At 44.1% G+C, this 23977-nt stretch overlaps 1 protein-coding gene across 1 annotated transcript in view; it reads left to right on the forward strand.

Annotated features, from left to right (window-relative positions):
- PCDH15 (protocadherin related 15) overlaps nt 1–23977 on the forward strand; it is a 217673-nt gene that overhangs the window by 77326 nt on the left and 116370 nt on the right. The window contains exons 13-14 of the mRNA XM_029962595.1: nt 6856–6935; nt 12668–12761. Coding sequence (XP_029818455.1) covers nt 6856–6935; nt 12668–12761 — 174 coding nt within the window. The remainder of the gene's footprint in view (nt 1–6855; nt 6936–12667; nt 12762–23977) is intronic.

The raw sequence follows: 23977 nt of genomic DNA on the forward strand, positions 1-23977 counted from the left end.
TGGAATAAGGTGGTGTTTAAGGTCCCTTCCAACCCAAACCATTCAGGGATTCTTTGATTCTTGTGATAATTATATTAGAAAAAAATCCCACGAGTGGCTGAAATCTTGAAAGGCCTGTGATTTCTTATGTTCAAATCTCTCTTTGCCTGCAAATCAGAGAAGCTTCTGTACCAAATTCCTGTAGAATTTCAGCAAGATTTTTGGCAATTCGCCTTCCTTAGCCTGTCACTTTTGAAAAATGCCTGAAAATATTTCTTCCCCTTGGTGTGTGTAACATGGTTCTGTAACAGGCTGGCAGAAAGCAGCCATCCCAGCACTCCCAGACCCGGGATCAGGGCTGGCCTCCTGCACTGGGACCAGGCTGACCTCGTGTGCCAGCTCCTCCAGACACAAAGCCTTTTCCACGTGCCCCCTCACCTGGCCATGGTCTCCTTCTCCATCAGCACTGGCACATTCCTCTATTTGAATTCCCCCTCCCTCCACATCTGTCTAAATTTGGCACTGTCAGTTCTGTGCTCAGTGGAGCCTCCAGCACTGAACCCCCCCTTGTCTACAACATGAGGAACCAGGAGCTCAGGGGTGACCTAAGGAAAACAGTCATTGGGTGATTTTCAGAATCAATGAAGTGCCTGTTTCCTTCTCCACAGCATAAAATGCAACTCCTTACAGGCTGGGCCTGTCTGCTGAAGTGGTTATGTGGGGAGGGGGTTTCCTTTTTTATTTTGTAATTGTGTTGTGCACAAAGAAATTTGATTATCCATCCCATTTGTAATTCACTGTTTATATATTAAATTTGACCCCCACGCTGTATAAACGAGGGATCACCTTCTCTCTGCATTTTGGCAAATTAAAGGATCCTGCAGTTACTTTTTTTTGCCAGAAGTGCTTCCTGTGTGCCTGTGTGCTGGCTCCTCATGGGTTCAGGGCACACACACACATACATCACCCCTATGCAGTGGGATCAGGCCAGTTCCAGGACCAGGGAGCTCCCTCCTGCATCCCCATCCTCATGCAGCAGGACCAGACCTTCCCTTGTTGGGTTAATGGTTAATAAATCAGCTTTCTCCTCACTTACTTACTGTTCCCTAAGCCTTTGCTGTTTTGTGTTCTGCCCACACATCTCCAAATCAGCTGTGCAAAACAGGGAGATAAATGACAGCTCTTTACATCCTTTTTTTGGGGGGGGGGATCAGGAACTTAATACTACGTTCAGTAGTAGTGAAATAAAGTGAAATAAAGGAGCTCTAATTGAGTCACTGATGCAGGTGAATGGGTGAGCTCCTGGTTAAATGGTTTGCTGATGAAAGATTTGGTTTATTATGGATGGTTAGGCTGATTTAGTCACCTGTGCTGAGGGAGGGTGACTCATTTAGCTCAGTGCTGCAGATTAACTTCTGGCACATCTGTGGTGCCTGCAGGGAGTGCAGAATGGAAGGGCCATGCTGTTCAGGAGCCTTCTCCTCCCTGGTGGGGAGACTCTGGCTTTTGGAAACCCCACAAAGGAACAGGAGCCAGGAGCATGCTGAGAAACAGAAACATTTGTGTTTACTTGACAGGTGCTGGAATATGTGGCTGAGAGCCTGAGGGATCTTTGGAGGCAGAAAAACTATTGGCAGGTTTTAGTATTTAAGGGGTTTATACAATTTAAATGTGGTTGGAAAGTGAAGCTCCTTGTTGGAATAATTTGCTTCGATGTTACACTAAATCCCAAACAGCCCATCCTGTGCTGACAGAATGAGGGGACCTCGAGGGCTGTGCCCAGTTCTGGGCCCTCAACAGGAGAGACCCGGAGGGGCTGGAGCGTGTGCAGGGAAGGGAACGGAGCTGGGAAGGGGCTGGAGCAGCAGGAGGGGCTGAGGGAGCTGGGGGGGCTCAGCCTGGAGAAAAGGAGGCTCAGGGGGGACCTTCTGGCTCTGCAAGTCCCTGACAGGAGGGGGGAGCCGGGGGGGGTCGGGCTCTGCTGCCAGGGAACAAGGGACAGGAGGAGAGGGAACGGCCTCCAGCTGTGCCAGGGGAGGCTCAGGTTGGCCAGGAGGAGGAATTTGTTGCTGGAAAGGGTGGTGAGGCCTTGGCAGGGGCTGCCCAGGGAGGTTTGGAGTGCCCATCCCTGGAGGTGTCCCAGGAAGGCCTGGCCGTGGCACTCAGTGCTCTGGGCTGGGGGACAAGGTGGGCATCGGGCACAGGGGGGACTCGGTCTGCGAGGTCTTTTCCAACCTTAACAACTGTGATTCCATAATTTCACGGTTTAGATTCTGTTTCCTTTTCACATGATCCTTGCTGAGGAATGCTGAGGAAATCTGGGAGAGGCAGCCTGTGCCAGGCAGGGCAGGGGGGATGCAGGATGGCTATGCCAGCTCCTGTCCTCCTCGCCGGGATGCTGCTGAGCGTTTTGGGGATATAACAGTGGGTGTTCTCTTGCCACTTGCCAAGATCCCCAGAAATCACAGGTTACTGTGTTTGGGAAAGAGAGAAGTGCCTCAATTTGTTTTAAGAGCTTTGGAAATCATAGAAGATGTTGAGGTTTACTTATTTTTACGTCAGTGTGGATTAATCTTGTATTACCAGTCCACTGTGCATGGCGTGAGTTCAGCCAGACAGTTGCTCTTTGTGAAAAAAACTGGATTGTTTAATCCCAAACATGCTTGGCTGCAGCTTTTGGGGCTTAGTCTAGGACTGGATCTTTTGTAAGACTGGTGGTCCTGGACCTGGAATGTGGGTGCATCATACAAGAGAGATGGAGAGGGACTTTTTCCAAGGGCGTATAGTGATACAACAACAGGGAATGACTTCCCGGTGCCAGGGGGCAGGGATAGATGGGGTATTGGGAAGGAATCCTTCCCTGGGAGGGTGGGGAGGCCCTGGCACAGGTTGCCCAGAGAAGCTGTGGCTGGCCCTGGATCCCTGGAAGTGTCCAAGGCCAGGTTGGACGGGGCTTGGAGCAACCTGGGCTAGTGGGAGGTGTCCCTGCCCATGGCAGGGGGTGGAACAAGATGAGCTTAAAGGTCCCTTCCAACCCAAACCATTCAGTGATTTTAAGTTCAAGTGCCTCATTCTGCATTAAAACAGCCCCCTGTGTTAAAGCACTTGTGGCAATTGCATTTCTGTCTTCATCTTTCTTCATTCCCTTCTGTGTAAAACTGGCCAGGACATTTTAAACATTCCTGAACTGAGTTTTTAAGCTTGTAAAATCTTGTGCTGTCCTTTCCAGGCAACAGAAAGTTACCAATTAGTCACCTCAGTGTGGGTTTTTTGTGCAATTCTAGCAATAGCTTCAGGTATTGCCTGTGTTCCCTCTTCACGTGGAACATCACTAAGATCTCAAATATTGAACAAATATGTTCATGTGTACGTTTTCACACTGATGTTTCCTTTCATGATTCTTAGCAATAAATTGTTTAGATTGGTGCAGATTAAGAGATTATTATTTTATGACTCTCTCTTAATAATAGTTTGTTAGTGTTGCCTACAGGCTTACAAAATCTGGGGAAGAGTGAGCAAAATATTTTAAATATTCCCAAGCTGGCAAATCTGAAGATCTGCAAAACATCAGGGTCAATAACAATGCAAATATAGCTGTTTAAAATTTTCCTTTTAGACTTTAAAATACCTGTTCTAAAAATAAAATTCACTTTCTCCCTGTCCATTAAAATATTCCATGCTGAGGAGGGAAGGTTGTATTTCTTTCTTATGCTGTTATTTATTTTTATAATGCGCCCAGTTGATTGTGAGTGGTGTTTTAATTAACAAAATTTGAGATTAATGCAATATTAAATGGTCTCCACAGCATTAATTTGTAAATAAACCTCAGAGTTTATTGCATGCCTGGGAGGCATTTATGGCTTCGTGTTCTGCCAGCCATTATTAATTAAAATATGCAAATGGTGTCATTTTTCTGGGAGTCTGCAAAACAAATGGGGCTGTTACCACGGTCCAGTTCTGTGCTGAACAAGGAGGCAACATGGAATCGTTGTGTACAATTTATGGAGTCACTGTATTCCATTGATCTGGAAAACAGTGGGTATGGATTGCTCTCCTCACTTGCAAGCCCTCAGTTGTTTTCTTATGTCATAATAACCTGCTGTCCTTTGGTTTTAAAGAAAACAGGAGCTTTTCAAAACAACCAATTATCGTTTTCTCCCTGATTTTTTTAGTGTGTGTTGAATGGAAGGTGGATTTTCCTTGGAGACAAGGAGAAAATGAAATAAACTACAGCCAGTCCTTTATTTGCTGTCTTTTTGAGAGTCTCCTGACTTCTTGTTGTGAATGTAGGCCCCAATCATAACTCTGAGACAGCCTGGGATGTGAAGGGAGGGCAGGATGCCCTGCAGATAGGAGGGAATACAAAGGGCCACTAAAGATTTAGGATCTGGGAGAGTCCTCAGAGAGGCCAGCTACTCACATTTTCTGCCTCAAGTAATTGTAGCATTTTGCATTCTTGGCTGACAATTTTTCACTTGTCTTTCCTGAGTCAGATCCTGGCTGTTCATATCTTCAGGATAAGGAGATCCAAATCCCACTCACAACCACTAAGGTGGTACCACCTCCCATCACTACAAACAAATTTCCTACTCTGTCGTTGCTGTTGTGGATGAAACTATTGATCAGTCCTGGAAGAACTATTTACACCTGTGCAGAACTGAGTCAATACTAAATGTCACCCACTGCTGCCTGACCTTCATTTTTTATGAGTGGTTTTATTCTTGCTTAATCCCACTTTCCATTTGGAGACCGTGTTGTCTGAACTGCTTTGGGAAGTTCTGCACAGAAAGCAGCAAGAAAAGCCTCTCCCTGGCTCAGATGCAATATTGCCCCCACAGCCTCTGCCCTGTTCTCTAGCCCTGTTGTGAAAGATCAGGTTCCTTCACCATCCTTTTGTTCCTGGCAGAGTTAGCTTTGTGTTGCCCATCTCCATATTGTCATCCAGGTCACTTACAGGTGATTTGGTTATTTGTGGTTTTCTGGGAATTGAGCTCCACCTGTGATTTCCTGGCTCATCCCCCCATGAAGGATGTACCTTGTGTTGGCCCTTCAGCACATCTTTCCTCTGTGAGTTTTCAAAGAAAACCACTAATGGCTTTGAGATTGCTTCAGCCTGGGTTTTATACAATAGCATGAACTTCATCAGGCTTTAATTTCAGCAGATGATTTAAAGATGCTCAATTTATGTACAGCTTCTCTGCCTATTCTTTCCCAGTTCTCAGCTGAGATTTTACCCCTTTGTTGTCCCAGTTAAGTCCAGCAGTGTCAGCTCTTTGACCTTCTCAACATCATCCCTTCTCCTTGGAAGGTGCCACACTCCTCAGGTTTCCTCTGCAGTTTGAACATTTCTTTGTTATCCCTTGCCTTCTTCCCTGTTTCTATTAGTTGTGCCTTGACTTTTTCTGACTCTGTGCCGCTCTGGGTGTTCTTGCTCTTCCTTTGTGCTGGTCACCTTTGTCTGACTTAGCCACTATTTTCTTTATGCTTCCTTTGGCTCGGGCAAGTTGTTTTCTTACTGAATTCCCTGTTCTGCCTGCACTCTGAACTGCTTGGTGCTTCTGGTCTTAATGTTGGGGTGGGTTTGAGTTGGGTTTTTTTCCTTATTTTTCTTGGGTTTTTATCTGACCCAACAGGAGGGTGGTGCCAGGGGATGTTCAGGTTGGCCAGGAGGAGGAATTTCTCCCTGGAAAGGGTGGTGAGGCCTTGGCAGGGGCTGCCCAGGGAGGTTTGGAGTGCCCATCCCTGGAGGTGTCCCAGGAAGGCCTGGCCATGGCACTCAGTGCTCTGGGCTGGGGGACAAGGTGGGCACAGGGCACAGGGGGGACTTGGTGTCTTTGGAGGGCTTTTCCAACCTGAACAATTCTGGGATTCTGTGAAAGGCTTATAAAAAAGATATTAAAAGGGATGGTTGTTGGAAGATGAGAGATACAAAAATACTCTCTTATTACCTTCTTTTCTGTGTCACCCTGTCTCCTAGTAAAGCCTGTCTGCCCTTCTTGGACCTGTTCACTGGCCTTCTTGCAATTCTCCTTGTTGTTTTTCCTCCAAAAATGTGCTTAATCGCTTTGGGGTTTGAGTGCTAACTGGTTGTAGCTGTGACACAGTCCAGGAGACTGTTTAGTAGAGAGTAATTTCTCTAAAAAGCTCACAATAGTCTTTCCTGTGAGAAGGTTTGTATACACTTGACAAAACAGTAACAGTTCCATGGCAGATTTATGGCTGGGTTTGGGAACAGATTAGCCAAAGCTTAACAACAAAAGTATTTTACTCAACGTCTGAAAAGGGTTTTCTTGGTACCCAGTAGGTGCAATATAATTGTTTTGGTGCTGCTAATAGTCATTCTTCAAGGTCTTATCTGAATCTTCATCCCCCAAAAAGCAAATTATCCTGGAGAGTGAGTGCTACAATGTCTACACTGCTGGGTGGAGCATCAGCCAAAGATTGGGATTCTGGTAAACCAATAGAAAGAGGGATCTGGATAAGAGGTAGAAATGAAAATAGGAAGAAAGGAAACAAGAAGTTCAGTCTAATCAGTCTGTAGCTGCATAAAGTAAACCTAATTGAATAAGCTTGAATTTCATCCTTGTGCTGCTGTGTGTGTATGTGTGGCATTAATTTGATAATTTGATAATTGCTAATTATTAATCCTGTATTCAGGATATTGTCATTCCTCTGTAGCATGAGAGTTCTGATGTGCTACAGCTTTATCTGAAGTAGCCCATCTGCAATAACCAGAGTTGCCTTAGAAACAGAGATCAGTGTCATCCCTGCAGACATTCTTGGAACCTCAGGGGTTAATTCTCCACTCTATGCACAGAAGGAAAGTAAAGAAAGCTCTGTCACTGACTTAATTTTCTCCCTTTTTTTCCCCTAAAGGCTTTTGATAGGGAGGGTGACCCCATAAGATACCTCATTCAGAATGGAGATCCTCAACAAGTTTTTAATCTCTCTCAAAGGTAAGTGGAAAACCCTTGGAAAACTTTTCAAGTCAAGTGAATGTGTGGGCTGAGAGTGAAAGAAAAGGTTTGTAATTACACATCCTCAGCTGCTCCTTACACATAAATGAGAGCTCTGTGAGCCTTATTGCACTCTGAAGTTTTTCACAGGGGACTATTTATTTATTTTGAACACTGTAAGTAGGTAAAACTCACTGAAGTGGAAATATTCCATTTAAAAGAGTGACCAGGGATTAATTAAGAACCTTATACCTGTCAGCTCTTGACTAATGACAGGGACAATTTTTGCTTTATTTTCCTGCCTTCTTGCAGCTTAGCCTGTATTAAAAATGCCTTTTGAGCATTGTTTTAAAGCATCTTTTCTTCAGATTGAATACCAGCTTAAATAGAGTGAGAAACAGAGGGTGCATAATAAAATTATGAGCACCAGATCTGTCTGTGCCTGTCCCACCACCCCTTTCTTTATTTTATCTATTATTAGCTATTATTTACCTCTTATTAGGTATTATTTACCTACTGGTAGCTATTATTTACACTCCAAAGTATCTTTTTCCTTTGCAGAAGGAAGGGAAGGTGGTGAGTTGACTTCCTGTGGTAATGATGGGACAGAAGTAACCCGGGGCTAGTTTGTGTATAATTGCAAAAGATTGTTCTAATTTGGGTTGAGGGGGACTTTGTGAACCTAAATACACAAACCAACTGAAACAGGTTTGTATGTTCTAGGGAAGCTCCAGGTGGTAAGTCTCCCATTCATGGAGAGCCAAATCATTTAGGAAAGAATGTAAAAACCCCTGGAAGATCCCAGGAGATGGTGCTCTCCTCCTCCAAGAGTGATGGATGGGCCCTCTAGTGATAAAGACTTGTCAGGTGAGGGAAGGGACACCTTGGAGAGGGGAGACTTTCCTTCCCTGAGGTGGCCAGGTCGGGCTGCTGGTGTTATCCATAGGTGTTATCCATGGCTTAGGACTGGAGGTTTTGGTGCAGATCAGGGAAGGTGTGTGGTCATCAGCTCAGATGGATTGCTAGGGGTTGTAGCTCCAGCACAGCGTGGATTTGTAGGGATTCCTGCTCAAGGGACGGTGGCAACCCTCTCCTTAACACAGAGAAACTCAGTCTGACCTCCTCTGTGACCTTCAGAAGGTGAATAATCTATCCTGGCTCCATGAGAGCTGCTCCAGTGGGGGGTCACACTGTTTGGAAAGCAGCATTTGTTGATTTAGGAGGTGAATTGTCTGACCTGGCTGCAGGAGGGGTGTTCCAAAGGGATTTCTCAGTGGGTAGTTGTTTCATGTAGTTTGTGCTGTTCACATCACACCATAAAATTCCTGGTAGTTCTCCATTCCAGAGAGACTGAAAAAACATGTGGGAATTCAGGACAGCTTCTGGCATGAAGGTGCTCTGGAAGTGGGATCCTTGGCAGCTCCTGTGTTGCCCGACTTTGGATGGGGGCAGTGTGGAGATACCCAGAAGTCAAGTTGTTAAATGTGGCATGTGAATGAATTCCCAGCTGGAAGTCCCCCTCCATCCCTCCATCTCCATGCTCCAGGACCCTTCCTGGGCAGGCTGACACCCCCACCCTCACAGCCCCCACGTGTGTCTGAGCACCACACTGTGAGCTTTGGGGCCCTGAACTGCTGCCTCCTGATAAAAAAGGGGAGCTCTTTAAAGAGTTTTCCCATTTCTCTTCTCTCGGAAATGGCCTGTGCAAAGTTTCCTACAGCCTTTTTTTTTGTTGTTTTTTTTTTGTTTCCTGGCTGCTGGAATGTCTTGAGAGGAGATGAAAGGAGGATTAATATCAAACAAAGCACAGAGTTAATGTGAGTGGCATATCAAGGCTACAGGAATTCACCTCAATTTTAGATACTTTACGGCCGAGGCAGAGACCATGAACATGATTCTTTCTCTGCCTTTTTCTCCTCTGGATGATTTCGTTGCATCCTGGAGCGTGGCAGTGAACCCCTGTGTAATTCCACCAGGAGTATGAGTACTACCAGTTTTACAGCTACTACTACATCTTTTTTTCCCCTCAGTCTGAAGGTTGTGAGGTGGTTTTGTTCCTCCTCCTTTAGCATTCCAACCTGAGCACCATCTGTAGTAATTCCTGCCTCCTCATGTTCCCCAGGGAAAGCAAGGATTGAAAGCTGGGGTGGTAGAGGAACGTGGGTACGTCTGAACCCTGGAGGAAAACACAGGATATTTTGAATTTAGCCTGGCTTTTGGATGATGTTCATCTGTGGGAACAGAGAGACAAGAGAGTGTAATTTTTCAAGCAGTAGGAAGGAGAAGATAAAAACGGTGCTATGATAGTGCAGAAATATTGGGGAAATGTGATTTATGCAGCTCGAGGTCAGTGTTAATAAAGCAGGATTTGGTGTCAGTGTTTTATTCTTAGCTCCATTTTGGTATTTTTTTTTAAATTAATAATTTACCACTTAAGTGGTTTATGTTTTATTTACTGTTCCTTCCCCATGAAAAGAAATTGTTTGCATTTTATTGCAGCGTCTTGAAGAAATGCTGAAAAGTATATATTCAATCTATTATGATAACTAATTGATTTGCCTTCTCGTGGGCTGTCTGTATGCAAAGCTAAGAATTTACCCTCAGTCTAATTAAAGTCTTAATAGTCTAATCAAATTATGATTAGTCTAATTATGACACTAGTGCAAGAAGCTAAAACTACAAATACAAGGATGTTTTAGTACGTGTATATTGGTAGATATAAAATATGTCTCATGTACTTTATGTATATATGTAATTTTTAAATGCATATTCATATATATATACATATACATGTATATTAATAATATAGAGCTATATATTTATTTATAGTAAGTATAGCTGTATATTTTTATTAATATATATGGCTTTATATAAAAATGTATTTTATCTATTTATGTATTCTATATTATATATTATGTATATATTAATATATTATACACTATATCATAATGTATATAGTAATTAATATATTACTTTTATATATTATATATTATAAAATACTTATATATTTTATTTAAAAGCCACATATATAAAATATATATGGCTTTTTATAAATATATGTATATGTGTGTATATATATGTGTAGATATTATATTACACACACACACAATTGATAGCCTGAGAGAGTATATATATAGTATACATATAAAATATATTATATATAAATATATATATTGAAAAAGTTATGTATAGTGTACTATATTATATATAATAATACACAAATATTATATATATACATATATTATATTATATAATGCTTAAATAAAACATATCAATATTTACAAATAATATGTAAATATTTACAAATTATATATCTATATATTAATTTTTTTTATTTTATGTATATTTTAAATATATTTAGGGAATATTTAACATGTATTAGTACTATATTTTAAATTATTATTTATTTAATATATTAAATTTATTTAATATATTTATTATTTAATATTATATATACAATATGATAAGTTTACACATTTGTATATATTTACAAATTTATATATTTTATATATTTATATATATACAGACACAAACTTTCTCAGGTGTGTTCCTTGCTTGGGTGTTACACTTTCCCTTTCCCTCTGGGGAGTCATTTTCCCTGATGAAGGGATCTCTGGGATCTGAGGGATCTCTGCTGAACCCCCAGCACCTGAAATCCTGCCCTGGAAGGAGGAGGATGCTGGTTCCATTCTCCTCCCTGCAGGATCCAAGGCCTGGCAGCTCCTTATTTACTGGGTTACAAACCCATGCACAATATCCACCTCCCCTCTGGATTTTACCAACCTCCAGGGAAGTATTTTAGGTCCAGTGAAGCTTTTCCTTTCTGGGTGAAGCCAACCAGGACATGAACCCATGTTTTTACCATGAGGCAAATTGAATGGAGCATCTCCTGGAATATTATTTTCTTTGATTTCTGAGCTTGGATGTTATTTTACCTCCCAACCTTTCAATCCTAGGGGAGAATTATCCTCCCACTCACGTTTTCCACCAATTTCTGTTATATTTTTTGGAAGAAATAGCTCAGCAGTAAGTGTTGCTATTTGTCTCTGTTGGAAGAAGTCTTGGCCTGGAACCAGTTCACTGAATAAGAAATTAGAGCAGAAACTCTGCAGGAATTTATAGTCTAGGGAAAAACCATCATTAGATACAGATGTTACACATCCAAACATCCTGGAGAAGTTCAGCTAATGAGACCTCCTGCTTTGGGGGGACTTTGAGCTTTGCTTTGGTTTTTAACTTGCTTTAATAAAACCTCTTTCTGTTACGAGTAGCTGTGGAGGTTCCGGGTCACGAACGTCAGATGTGGGTACAAAAAATGCAGTTTATAGCTGTGCCCCACCAGTGCTTGTGTCTGAGAGATCCACTGAAAATGGCCTGACACATGGAAAGTCACAGCATCCCCAAATTCCAGCTGGTGTGGATTTTGTGCCATGAAGTCATGTGCTCTTATGCTTTTCTTCAGATATTTTAAGCTCAACATGACATGTTTGGTGGAGTCCCATGGGAGAAGCTGCTTAGCCGTGGAACAGAGGATAAGTCATCCTGGATCTGTGTTTAACTGTCACCCTGGATCCATGCTTTTTGGGGCACAGTAGTTAAATAACCCATGGATTTAAGAGAGGAGTCAGTTTGTTACACGCTCACTCAGGTTCCAGTAGACACAAAATCCTGTAAATGAAATGTGGAGCTTTGGGGGTGGTCAGGGCCATACCTCTGGTGCCATCAGGGCCATACCTCTGGTGCCAGCTCAGTTAAGCAGAGTTTAGCTTGCTCAGACAGGATTGTCCAGACAATACCTTCCCTATCCTTCCTAATATACCAGTAATGAGTCCATAGTGGGATCTTGCCTCTCTGGGTGCTTTCAGACCTCTACAGGAGGAAATCACATCATCCTAGAGAAAAAAACAGCACTGTGTGTGGCTTCCAAATAACCTTTCTTTCAGTGTCCTTTTAAAATGGGTGTCAATAATCACAATATCCTAACTCCTTGGAAGTGTCCAAGGCCAGGTTGGACGGGGCTTGGAGCTACCTGGGCTAGTGGAAGGTGTCCTTGCCCATGGCAGGGGGTGGAACGAGATGGGCTTTAAGGTCTTTCCATGATTCTATAAGTCATTTTCCTCAACATTTGCTCCTATGGGAATATTTTATTACTAGGGACTTGGGTATCTCTGTGCAAAGAGCATTAGCTCGTTGCAGCTCTTACTCTGAAGTTACACAATGTGTAAGTTTGTAGCCTTTCCCTATAAAAATGACTGGTGCTTAAGTCTGTGTGTGTTGTATTCCCAGAGTTTACTGCTCAATCCTGCTGGATATCAGAACTCCTCAGTGATTAATAGCCTGCTCGTTATTCTCTCTTCTCATGTATTGCAGCAGTAATAGTAATCATTAAATAAATATATATTTAATAAATAAATAGATGAATAAAGTGCAGCAGTAACAAATAGGGGTCCTGTGTTCAGTGCAGCTCTTTTTGTAGTCACCTGTAGATCACTAGGTTGTTAAATAAAATTAATATGTCAATAAATGTTAAATAAATTAAAAACTAGGTTGTTATTTTAATCCTAAATTGTCCAAGTGGAAAACATTAACAGCTGGCTCATGGATTTTTATCAGCCTTTACCTACATAAAGCCTAGAGGGAAACCTTGGTGTGGCACAGAGTGATGGAGCAAAAGTACCTGTGGATCTCTGTCAGCTGCTGTGGTGACGTGCTGTGGGTTTGTTTTATTGCAGTTCTGGGCTTCTGGCCCTGGGAAAACCCTTGGACAGGGAAAGCACCGACCGCTACATCCTGATTGTCACGGCCTCGGACGGCAGACCCGACGGGGTGAGTGTCCTGGGAAGGCTGAGGGGAGCGGGCTGTTCTGCTGGGCACTGGGGGGTGGGATGGCTGGAGTGCCTGTGAGATGGGTCTTGACCAAATACATGTGTGATCTGCAGCGATTTTCCTTGGTCTCCCAAAAGTTTGTGTGGGTGAAGCCTGTGTGTCACTGAGGAACGGCCTTGGGTGATGAAACAGAGTTCAGGGACCATCCAGAGGAGGGAGATGAAGATGGGGAAGGGCACTGGAGGGTGTTGCCAGTGCATCACGGGCCATCTGGAGGTTGTTCTGTCATCAAGGGGCAGTTTTTCTCAGCCAGCAGATCCCTGCTGCTCAACAGGAAGTAAAGTTCCATAGTTTTGCTTCTTTTCCTGAAGATTCCTGAAGATGGGGTCTGGAGGGGAAGCTGTGTGAGGAGCCTGAGGGCACTTGGTGTGTTCAGCTGGAGCAGAGGAGACTGAGGGGAGACCTCACTGCAGTTCCAACTGCCTGGGCAGGGGCAGAGGAGGGGCAGGGGCTGAGCGTCTGCTCTGGGGGGGCCAGGACCGACCCAGGAATGGCGAAGCTGTCCAGGGCAGGCAGGTCTGAGACAGGACAAGGTTCTTCCCCCAGAGGGTGGTTGGCACTGCCCAGGCTCCCCAGGGCAGTGGGCACAGCCCCAAGGCTGCCAGAGCTCCAGGAGGGTTTGGATGATCCTCTGGGGCACAGGGTGTGACTCTGGGGGATGGTCCTGTGCAGGACCAGGAGTTGGACTGGATGATCCTTGGGGGTCCCTTCCAACTCAGCACATTCTGTGGTCTGATTTTGCTGCTTCTTTGTGTTATTCTTCAGCAAGAGCCAGCACCGTTGAGGTTTTGTGTATTCAGATACATTCATCCTCTAAATATTTCTTCTCCGTGCTGTTAAAGACCTTATTATTTTTTTTCTGTCTTGTGCTTTTTTCCCTATTTTAGCTTCTTCAGCTCACAAGGTTTGCCTTCCTGCTCAGTATTTACTCAGAATTTTTTTTTCCCAAGCAAATATTGGGAAAGTTTAGAGCCTTTCTACAATTTTGTGGCAACATGGAGTAATTATAGGAGAGCCTGCACCTTTTCCATTAAAAATCTGGTTATACTTATCTTTGGAAATCTGTTAGTTGTGAATTACTCCCCATTTCTGAGAGCTGTGAATTCAGTTGTTTTGATCTCAAACTTCCAGCTGTGAAATCTGAAGATGTAAATAAAAGATCTTCATGTTGTTTCAGGCTGTGTTACACTCCTTAAATACTCTCTGGGGTATAAAAAAGGCAACTGAAAAGATACTTCCTCTTCCTTTCATCTGTAGATTCGTTTGCTTTGCCCTGGAATTAACTGGACATCTGAATGTTAAAATTAATCAGGAGATAACAGCTGGTTTTTTAACAGAAATCCAGTCAGTCATGGTGAGATGGTTACAGAAAATAGTTGTGTATGGGGTGAGAAGTGACTTTGAAAATCAGCTTTGTAAAACTCACCAAAAATAAGCCATGGAGGGTTCCAATAATGTTGTCTCTGAACTATGCCAGGGTTGAGTACTTTGACAACATCATCCACTTAAAAAATCCACTCCCTTGCTAAGTCATTATCTCCTTTCCTCCCTCTGTACCATTGGCAGGGGCTGCCCAGGGAGGTTTGGAGTGCCCATCCCTGGAGGTGTCCCAGGAAGGCCTGACCGTGGCACTCAGTGCTCTGGGCTGGGGGACAAGGTGGGCATCGGGCACAGGGGGGACTCCATGGGCTGGGAGCAATTTTCCAACCTGACTGATTCTGGGATTCTGTGCCAGATGTTTCTCCCTAGAGTTTTGTACCTGCCTGGTGTGGTGTTTGTTGTTCTCTGGGTGAAATGTGGTCACATTTTCTGGTTTGGGGCGTGTTCTCTGTTGCTGCGCTTTGGGGTCTTTATCACCATGTCTTACCTGGCTGTAGCTGTTTTGTTCTGTTGTGGTACTTTCTGTCAGTGGTGGGGCACCTTTCTTCTTGAAGTAGTCCAGCAATATGACTTATTTGCCTGCTTGTGCCCCCAGAGCTTGTGGTGGAACCAAAGGAGGAAGAGCTGGGCTTACCAGAATCCCAAACGGGGCTGGATGAGCTTCTTGGCTTTTATTTTACACATAAAACAGGGCAACTTAACCAAGCTATTAAATCTCCATGCCTTTTCCATGCCAGGAAACAGTGGGTTTGACTAATTTGCCAGGCTTCCTTGTGTCTTTTCACAATTTCCTTGATTTGCAGCTCTTTTGGACGTGCTCCCTGCTGTCTGACAGCTCCTTGCTGGCTGGTACCCTGCCAAGTGTTCTGAGGACAGGGATGCTGGTTTCAACAAGTCACTGTGATTTCAGGGAGGAACTTTGATTTTTAACTAGTTTTTTATCAGGAAGCAACAGTGTCTCTTTAAAAAGAAAAATTGAAAAAAATCCTACAATTGCAAAACTCCTGCTTCCCAAGCTTTGTTCACCCGCTGCTTGTCATCCAGCTTTGCTTGCTCTGAACAATCCCATTAGTGCCTACAGAAAACGGGGGATCTGATTGAATGACTTGTTTCAGTTTCCCTGAAAATCACAAAATTAATTCCCCAGGCAGGTACAATGTAATTTAAATCACATTAACATATTTTAGCTAGCAGCATATCCAACCTGATCCCTTTCCATCCAACACTGGGCTGTTTGAAACCAGCTATTAGAGTCAAATATACTCCAAGTGAGCTTTTGTATTCTGTACAGCTTTTGCTGGATTTGCTTGTTCCTTTAAAATTTGAAAGGCATTCAGAGGGAAAAAGACTTTATTAGTGTGTGTAGGGTTTTTGTTGTTATTGTTGTCAGGAAAAATACAATGAAAGGTTCAGGAGTTGAGATAAGGATGGGGAAAAATCACTCCCACCCTCCAGTGTAGGTCCGTTCCATGGGGTTAGTCCCTCAGGAACAGGCTGCTCCAGTGTGGGTCCCTTCCATGGGATCAGTCCTTCAGGAACTGCTCCAGTGTGGGTCCCTTCTATGGGATCAGTCCTTCAGGAACAGGCTGCTCCAGTGTGGGTCCTTTCCATGGGGTTGGTCCCTCAGGAACAGGCTGCCTCGGTGTGAGTCCCTTCTATGGGATCAGTCCTTCAGGAACTGCTCCAGTGTGGGTCCTTTCCATGGGATCAGTCCTTCAGGAACAGGCTGCCTCGGTGTGAGTCCCTTCTATGGGATCAGTCCTTCAGGAACAGGCTGCTCCAGTGTGGGTCCTTTCTCTGTAATCAGTCCTTCAGGAACTGCTCCAGTGTGGGTCCCTTCCATGGGATCAGTCCTTCAGGAACAGGCTGCTCCAATGTGGGTCCCTTCTATGGGGTCAGTCTTTCAGGAACAGGCTGCCTCAGTGTGGGTCCCTTCCATGGGGTCAGTCCTTCAGGAACTGCTCCAGTGTGGGTCCTTTCCATGGGATCAGTCCCTCAGGAACAGGCTGCTCCAGTGTGTCCCTTCCACGGGGTCAGTCCCTCAGGAACAGGCTGCTCCAGTGTGGGTGCCCCTGTGGGGTCACAAGTCCTGCCATCAAACCTGCTCCAGCGTGGGTGCTTCTATCCACATGTCCACGTGTCCTGCCAGGACCTGCTCCAGCATGGGCTCCCCACAGTCACACCCTTCTTTTCAGGCATCCCCCTGCTCCAGTGTGGGCTCCTCCAGGGGCTGCAGGGGGTCTCTGATCCATCACAGACCCCCATGGGCTGCAGGGGCACAGCTGCCTCCCCAAAGGCTGCAGGGGAACCTCAGCTCTGGCTCCTGCAGCACCTCCTGCCCCTCCTTCCCCACTGCCCTGGGGGCGTGCAGGGCTCTTCCTCCCACGTGTTCTCTCTTCTCTGGACCCAGTTACATCTGTGCAGTAACTTTTTTTTCCTTCCTAAATCTCTCTCTGTCCCTGTAGTTCCCAGCTACCAGAACCTTGCCTCACAAGCCCAATCCATAAGAACTTTCCTCTTCAGTTGTGACATGGAAATTTGGCGCTGGAACATTTCTGTAACTTGGTTTTAGGAACAGCAGTCGTAGGATCACAGGATAAATTTGGGTTGCACGGGATCACAAGAGGTGAGATTCCTCCAGCACTGCCAGCTGTGGTTGCACCACCAATGTAATGGGAGCAGGGCATTGAATACATAGTTTTCAAGTATAAAGATGCATAAAAGCCATGTCAATACTCTTACAAGGAGGGGAAAATGAAATATTTTTATTGATGTTTCATACTTGACTGACTAAGTTCAGTCTTTGTAAATTCACCCAGTGATTTTGATTCAGAAATTGTGACCGGCACTCCAAACATTTCAACATCAATAATAACTTTCAGATAAACTCTGAACAAAGATTTTCAGCCCTTATGACATGAAACCAAAGGGGGCATAACTTCAGCTCATTAATTTTTAAATATCAGTGTATAAAATATTGCATTTTAGATGGAATACCCCAGCTGGGAGATGCTGCTCCGCTTTGAAATTGTTGATGCTTTTGGAAAGAAATTTATCCCACGCTGCTTTGAAAGCTTCTCTCTCAAGGTGGTGACTCTCTTGCCTGTTCAGCATTGTTCTCATAAAACTAGGAGTGTTTTCCTTCATGGAGATAAGCAAGGCTTGTTTGGCATCTCCAGCCCTGACACAGTCTTCTTTGGCCCAGGGAACCGTGCCAAAATGGATCTTTCTTTCCATCCTGGTATCTCCAGGAATTTGGAGGACAGCAGGACACTTCCCACACAAGCCCATGTTTCTGCTTGGGAAGCAACACCAGCCCCAGTCCCCTGGGGAGCAGCATTTCTTCGGAGTGCCTTTCCCATAATCCTGGAGGTACAAGTCCCACAATTGTTAAGGTTGGAAAAGACCTCCAGGGTCGTCGGTACCAACCATCAACACAGCACCACAACCATGTTCACCGCTAAACCATGTCCCCAGGTGCCACAGCCACGTGTTTTTTGGACACTTCCAGGTATGGTGACTCCACCACTTCCCTGGGCAGCCCCTTCCAATACTTTACAACTCCTTCTGTGAAGAAATTTTTCCTAATATCCAACCTAAACCTCCCCTGGTGCAACTTGAGGCCACTTCCTCTCGTACTGGAGAAGACAACTCCTCATTACCTTTCTAAACCCACCAGTTACTGGATTCCTGATCTTTTGAGGACTGAACTGCCTCAACCAAGGCAGGCCAGCACTGTGTGCCAGCTCTAAAATCCATGGGATGTTGGACTAGCCCACAGGATACAATATCGGCCATCCTTTTGATCCCTGATGTTCTCTAGGGAAACCTAACTCTTCACCATCATCATCATCACCACCTATGAAGTCTGGTGAGCACGCTTTTGCATTTGAAGCTCATAGTCTCACACCCTTTTTTGTTGGTGTTGTTTTTTAATGGCATTTTTTTCCTGCTTCTCTTTCCGTGCCATTAACTGAGGGTCTGAGAGAGGTTGAACAGTGTTGCTGTGGCACTGAGTTAGCTGAGGTTTCTATATTCTAAGCCCCAAGGGTTATTTAACTGCCTGATGATGCGTGGTGACAGTCACGTTGACACCTTTTGACTTTGGGGGACTGCAAGTTCCATCAAAATTAATACAGACTTTCACCGAGTACAGCTTTCCGTGGAGTGCTGTGGCCTGTTCCATCACTCTGCCCTGCCTTATAATGCTCTTGATGGCTTACAATGCTCAGCTGTGCTTCCCAAATTATTGTTGTTCTGAGTTATAACCTGGAGCATTAACAGCCTTGTGGGTTTTCCTGGGGAAACATGACCTCCCACCCATCACTGTTACCAACCTGACGCAGCAATTAAGGAGGCATTAATTGAGTAGTCAGGAAAATATTTTTATTCCCCTGGTAATGAGCAGTTAGTTGTAGATGGGCAGAATGACATGGGAATGAAAAACCAGCTCTGAAATTGTTTTCACTGAGTGTGGTGTGTTTGGATGTGATTTCAAGGCAACAATTCCTGTCTTCGCGTTCCAGAGGGAGGCATTTGAATAAATCTGCGTGGCTTTTGTTAGAGGGAAGAAAAAGCCTTCTGTGCTCTTTATTTTTGGCTTGTGTGAGTGTGTATGTGTGTGTGTGTGTGAGTTCATTTATCCAGGTGAAACGGGAAGCTGTATTTTATTGTCTCAGTGTGGACTGTGTGATTTGAGCGGGATTCAAACTTCCGAGTACAAATGCCCAGTCCTGAAAACGTTCAGCAACGTGTTCCTGCCCAAGTCTTGGCAAAGCAGAGCAGCTCAGTGCCAAGTTGATAAAGGCATTTGGGAGTTAGGAATTAAGTATTCTTGAGAGTTGTCAGTCATCCAGGGTTGTTCCCAGCCTTCCTTTCTAAAGTGGCTGAAGGATGTCCCTGGTCACGGTCGCTTTGGGCTACTTGGGAATTACTGTCAGGGCTTCAGATTCCTTTTTAAGTCTTAGGAGACTCAGCCATCAGGCCTCTACACTCCACTGGAAGTCCAGGAGAAGCTGTTGTCCACCCAGCTGTCCAGGACACGGTCCAAGGTTCGCTGCCTGGGGAAGATCAGAGGTGATCTGGCTCTGGGAGGGTTTCTCTGAAAGCCCCAAATCCCAGATCTGCCCCCGTGAATCCACTGGGCCCACTCCTTCTGTAATGAGGAAATGGGAATAACAGTAGCACTTTGGACCCCAGGACTAATTTGGGGCCATTTAAAAAAAAACCTGAAAACCATATTCCTGGCTACAGGATGCAGGAGTCTGGTATTCCCAGAAGGCCATGGGGAGAAGCAACAGATGAAAACTAGTGGGAACCACAGGGAACTCAGGGAACCTAAAGAGGCCTTATTTTCTTCCTGTGAGGGTGGGGAGGCCCTGGCACAGGTTGCCCAGAGAAGCTGTGGCTGCCCCTGGATCCCTGGAAAGTGTCCAAGCCAGTTGGACAGGGCTTGAGCACCTGGGCTAGTGGGAGGTGTCCCTGCCCATGGCAGGGAGTGGAATGGGATGATCTTTAAGGTCCCTTCCAGCCCAGGCCATTCTGTGATTGTATTATTTCAGTTGTGGTTCATCTTGTAAGTCAGACTTGAGTATTTGAGCCATCTTCAGATCGTTAATAATTCAGAGCATCTTTCTCCCATGACACTGGAATTAATTACCTTTCTTAGAGCAAACAGGTAGCACTAGATCAAGGTAATTTAAACAAAGATTTACTTCTTGAATGGCATACAGAGAATTAATTAATTACAGCAAATTTTCTGTTACTCCTTGAAATATTACCTGTCTCTGCTCCACACCAGTTCCATTATGTAGCAAGAAGAAATCACACATGCCTCTCAGGAAATACTGAACTGAGATTTTGCCTACAAAAAAGCTTGGATTGAGAAAGACTTCTACTTGAGTGACCCTTTTGTAATCAGTAAAACAAACCTACCAAAAAAATAATATCTATGTAGGCTGTTTATTCTGGGCCACTTTAATACTACCTTAACATATTAAGTAAATATAATTAAAGAGAAACACTGCCTATTGCTGTTTTCCTGCCAAGTTATGGATTTTGTATGAGAAAGCCATAAAAATTTCAGCTGATCTATAAATTTCAGTGTGCACAAGAATTTGTCCAGCTAGATTTCCTCCTCTTTGAGAGAAGGCTTTTTCTCTCTGTATCAGCTCTTTTATTAGGGCAAGATTTAGGAGACTCCCACACTTCCAGTGTTTGTGCAGCTTAGCATGGGTAATATTCCCCATAAAGGCTTTGATTTCATATGCTAAAAGGGAAGGGGTGAATTGAGTAATGCTCATAAAGCAATGGGTTGATCAGAGTTTGCAGTTAGAGATTTTGAGCAGATTGTCATTCCATTCTGAAAGATGAACTTTTAATTCTTTTGGGGTTTAGTTTTGGGGGCTTTCCTTTGGGGCTTTATCTTTGTGTTATTTTTGTGTGTTTGACAGCTTTTCTCTTTGTCTGCTCCACAGACTTTTCCTGATCTTCTCTCCTTCAGCCTTATCTTGTCCCTTCAAGCCTCAGTCTCTATTTCTTTGCAGTCCAGGTGGCCATTTCTTCTGTATAACTTGGAGAGCTGTAGGGAGGTGGTAGATACTGCTTTTTGAGTTCTCATGCCCTACACTGGAAGGAAAGAAGGTCTGAAAATAGTCATAGAATCGCTGGGTCTGTGGTCATTCAGGTATAGTTTTGTTGAGTTGAATATAGGTAAGTCCTGATATGTATATCAGAAGCATTATTTACTGTTTGGGGTTGGTGTTTTTTTATTAGATAAGGTCTTTGCCTCCCTCAGATTTTATTATTTGCAAACTAGTTCTGTCTGGAGATGAGTGTTTGTCTTAGAGTTTGTCCAGATTAATAAACTTGCTCAACATCAGAGCTGAGAATGTTTCCTCTCCCAAGGCATAGAATGCTCTCATCAATTCCCAGCTTCAATTTAAATGACAGGGTACAAATAAAGAATAAAGTGGAATTTCCTTCATATTTCCCATCCATAACATTTGTCAGGGCCTGGCGTGCTCAGGACACAAATGTATTTGTGCAAGCAATGTAAATGTTACAATTATTGCTTAGGGAAGAATTATATATGTAAGAACTATTTCAGGGGCCCTAAGAAAGCTATAAATTGCTGCTGTTGATCTTTTATTTGAGTTATGCTTATTCTAAAAGAGAATTAAACGGAGTTTGCTTCAGTAATGAATGGGAAGTACCCGATATGAGGCTGGGCTGGTTTTTTCCCTGGGTGAATTTCCAGTAGTAGCTTCAGGACTCCTTTCCAAACCCTGCTTGACAAATCTGCTGAAGAAATGCCTCATTTTAAACCAGCAAAAGCAGTTTTTTAGCCTTGCTGTGTTTCCATGGGGAGCATCCATTCGATGGATGCACAAAACCAAGTTGTGAATTACGTGTCTGTCATTGCCTTGGGGAACCACTCAAGTTTCTTTAAAGACTTTTAGTGGTGTTCAAACATATGTGAAGAGCTTTTGTTTTTTGCTGTTTCACTGTCTTCGAGCATCCTCTATGAAACTCTGCAGCTTTTCATGATTCTTTAAGATATTTGTGAAACTCTTCACTTTCTGAGCCTACAGGAAAGATGGAGAAAGACTGTTTATAAGGGCCTGGAGTGAAGGGATGAGAGGGAATGGCTTCCCACTGCCAGAGGGCAGGGATGGATGGGATATTGGGAAGGAATCCTTCCCTGTGAGGGTGGGGAGGCCCTGGCACAGGTTACCCAGAGAAGCTGTGGCTGCCCCTGGATCCCTGGAAGTGTCCAAGGTCAGGTTGGTGGAAGGTGTCCCTGCCCATGGCAGGGGGTGGGACTGGGATGAGCTTTAAGGTCCCTTCTATCCCAAACCATTCTGTGATTCTGTGGAACAACCAAAACAGCATCTACACAATCAAGGGGACGAATAAAAGATTCCAGCCCTGACTGATTTGCTTCAACCATCTTTTCTTGAAGCACCATCTTTTTCTCTGTTCATTTCCCCCCAAGCTTTGCGAGGCAAAATCTGCTTCCTGCTGCTGAGAATTCTAAGCACTGAGTTCATTTTCCTCTGCCACGTTCAGGTGACCTTGCAGGGGTACAAAGACCAGAACCAGAGCAGACAGTAACCTTGTAGGGGTGTGGGATGCAGGTCCCAGGTGTGGCACAACACTTGAAGTATGAGAACCAGTGACCCATTCCCTCACTCCCTGTGGTCCTTCCCACCTGTTGCCTAGTGCCAAACATTTCCTTGGCTGCTGTAAGAAGGTGACTTTCTCCATTATTCCCAGGATGGATGATCATGTTGTTAGCAACACTGCTCCGTTCTGCGGTTCTGAATAAGCCTCTGTAATTAATTCCAGTTGTCTAATAAAGGCTATTTCAGAGCAGGGCTGAGGCTGTGGTTTGCACAGAGCTCAGGCAAATCTTTGGAGCCATCTAATGGGGATATAAAAATGTGGAATTCAGTTAATAACCTTGGCTTGTAGCAGTTTGTGATGTTAGTGGCAGAACTGCTACTCTGTGCACCCCAGAGACACACAGGTAGCCAAGGGACTCCCATTTCATGTTAAAGGTTGGCATTTCCACCTTTCAACAAATGTTTCCTGTATTCAGGTGAAAAAGCAAGATTTTTGGGTATTCCCATGGTCTTTCTCAGTTCAGAGTCTGGTGTTGCTGATTTAAAAGAAGGGAACCCAGGGGCACTGCTGCTCTCCCAGAGTTTGCTCTGAGTGCTCCCCGTGATTTCATCCACTTTTGATCATTTGCTAAATTGTGGCTAATAAAAAAGGAAGGTTATTTGAAATGTTCATCTGATTACAGTGAATTCTGAATTCACTGAATTCATCCACATCTGATAGTTTTCTAAACTATCAATTTCTAAACTATAAACAAGGGATTATTTGAAACATTGGTCTTATGACAGGATCTTGTTTTAGTACCCCTACAAGTTTAGGAAGAAGAACATTTTGTAAGATTTTGGGAACTAATTTTCCTTTTTGGCATCTCAATGGACTATTTTTTTTTCCCTTGCAAAATATTATGTCTTTACAAAAATCTTGCTCCTTAAATTCATCAGTGGAAGTTTGACTTGAGACTCAGTGACAAGAGGAGCAGTGGCCTGGCTGTGTTGGCTGGCAGGTAAAGGAAGTGCTTAAGACGAGTAAAGTATTGCCATCAATGTGAAAAATACTAAAAATTCTTATCTAAGAGTTGGGAAACAATTCCAAATATCTCTTCTCCTCCCTCCTTGTGTCTCTTCTTGTGAAATCCTCACAGAAGAGAAGACAGGCTGCAAATGCTCAGCCACAGCCCCTTTAAATTACCTTGAATGAAAAGAAATGTTTTCCAAATGGGAATTCCTGTCTCAAGCCCTGGTTTTTTAACACCACCTTTGTCTGAGCTTATTAAATCTGAGACTAAATTCCATTTCCATTCAGCGTGCATTGCACATCAGAGCAAACGTTCTGGAGCGTGTTTTGTGATGACAGTGATGCATAAAGTGCATTTCCCTCATAGAAATTGAACGTGGGAATGGCACTTTCCGAAACAATTAGCAAATAAGTGAGCCTGAGCAAATAGAAGCAGCCAGCCTGAAAGGCTCCTTGTGTTTGCTCAGTTCCAAATCCTCTGGATTCATGACTTTGGCAGCAGTAAGGGGTTGTCGTGTGGTGCTTCTGTGAGTTCGTGGGACACGGGGCGAACACAGCAGCCGGATTTAGAGCTGTGAAAAGAGGCAGCTCGTTCCAGCTGGGCTGCTTTCCAGGGCTGAGGATCTGGGAGGTGAAGG

The sequence above is a fragment of the Manacus vitellinus genome, unplaced genomic scaffold (genome assembly GCF_001715985.3).
Source record: "Manacus vitellinus isolate BGI_N305 unplaced genomic scaffold, ASM171598v3 scaffold_48_pilon, whole genome shotgun sequence".
Classification (NCBI taxonomy): domain Eukaryota; kingdom Metazoa; phylum Chordata; class Aves; order Passeriformes; family Pipridae; genus Manacus; species Manacus vitellinus.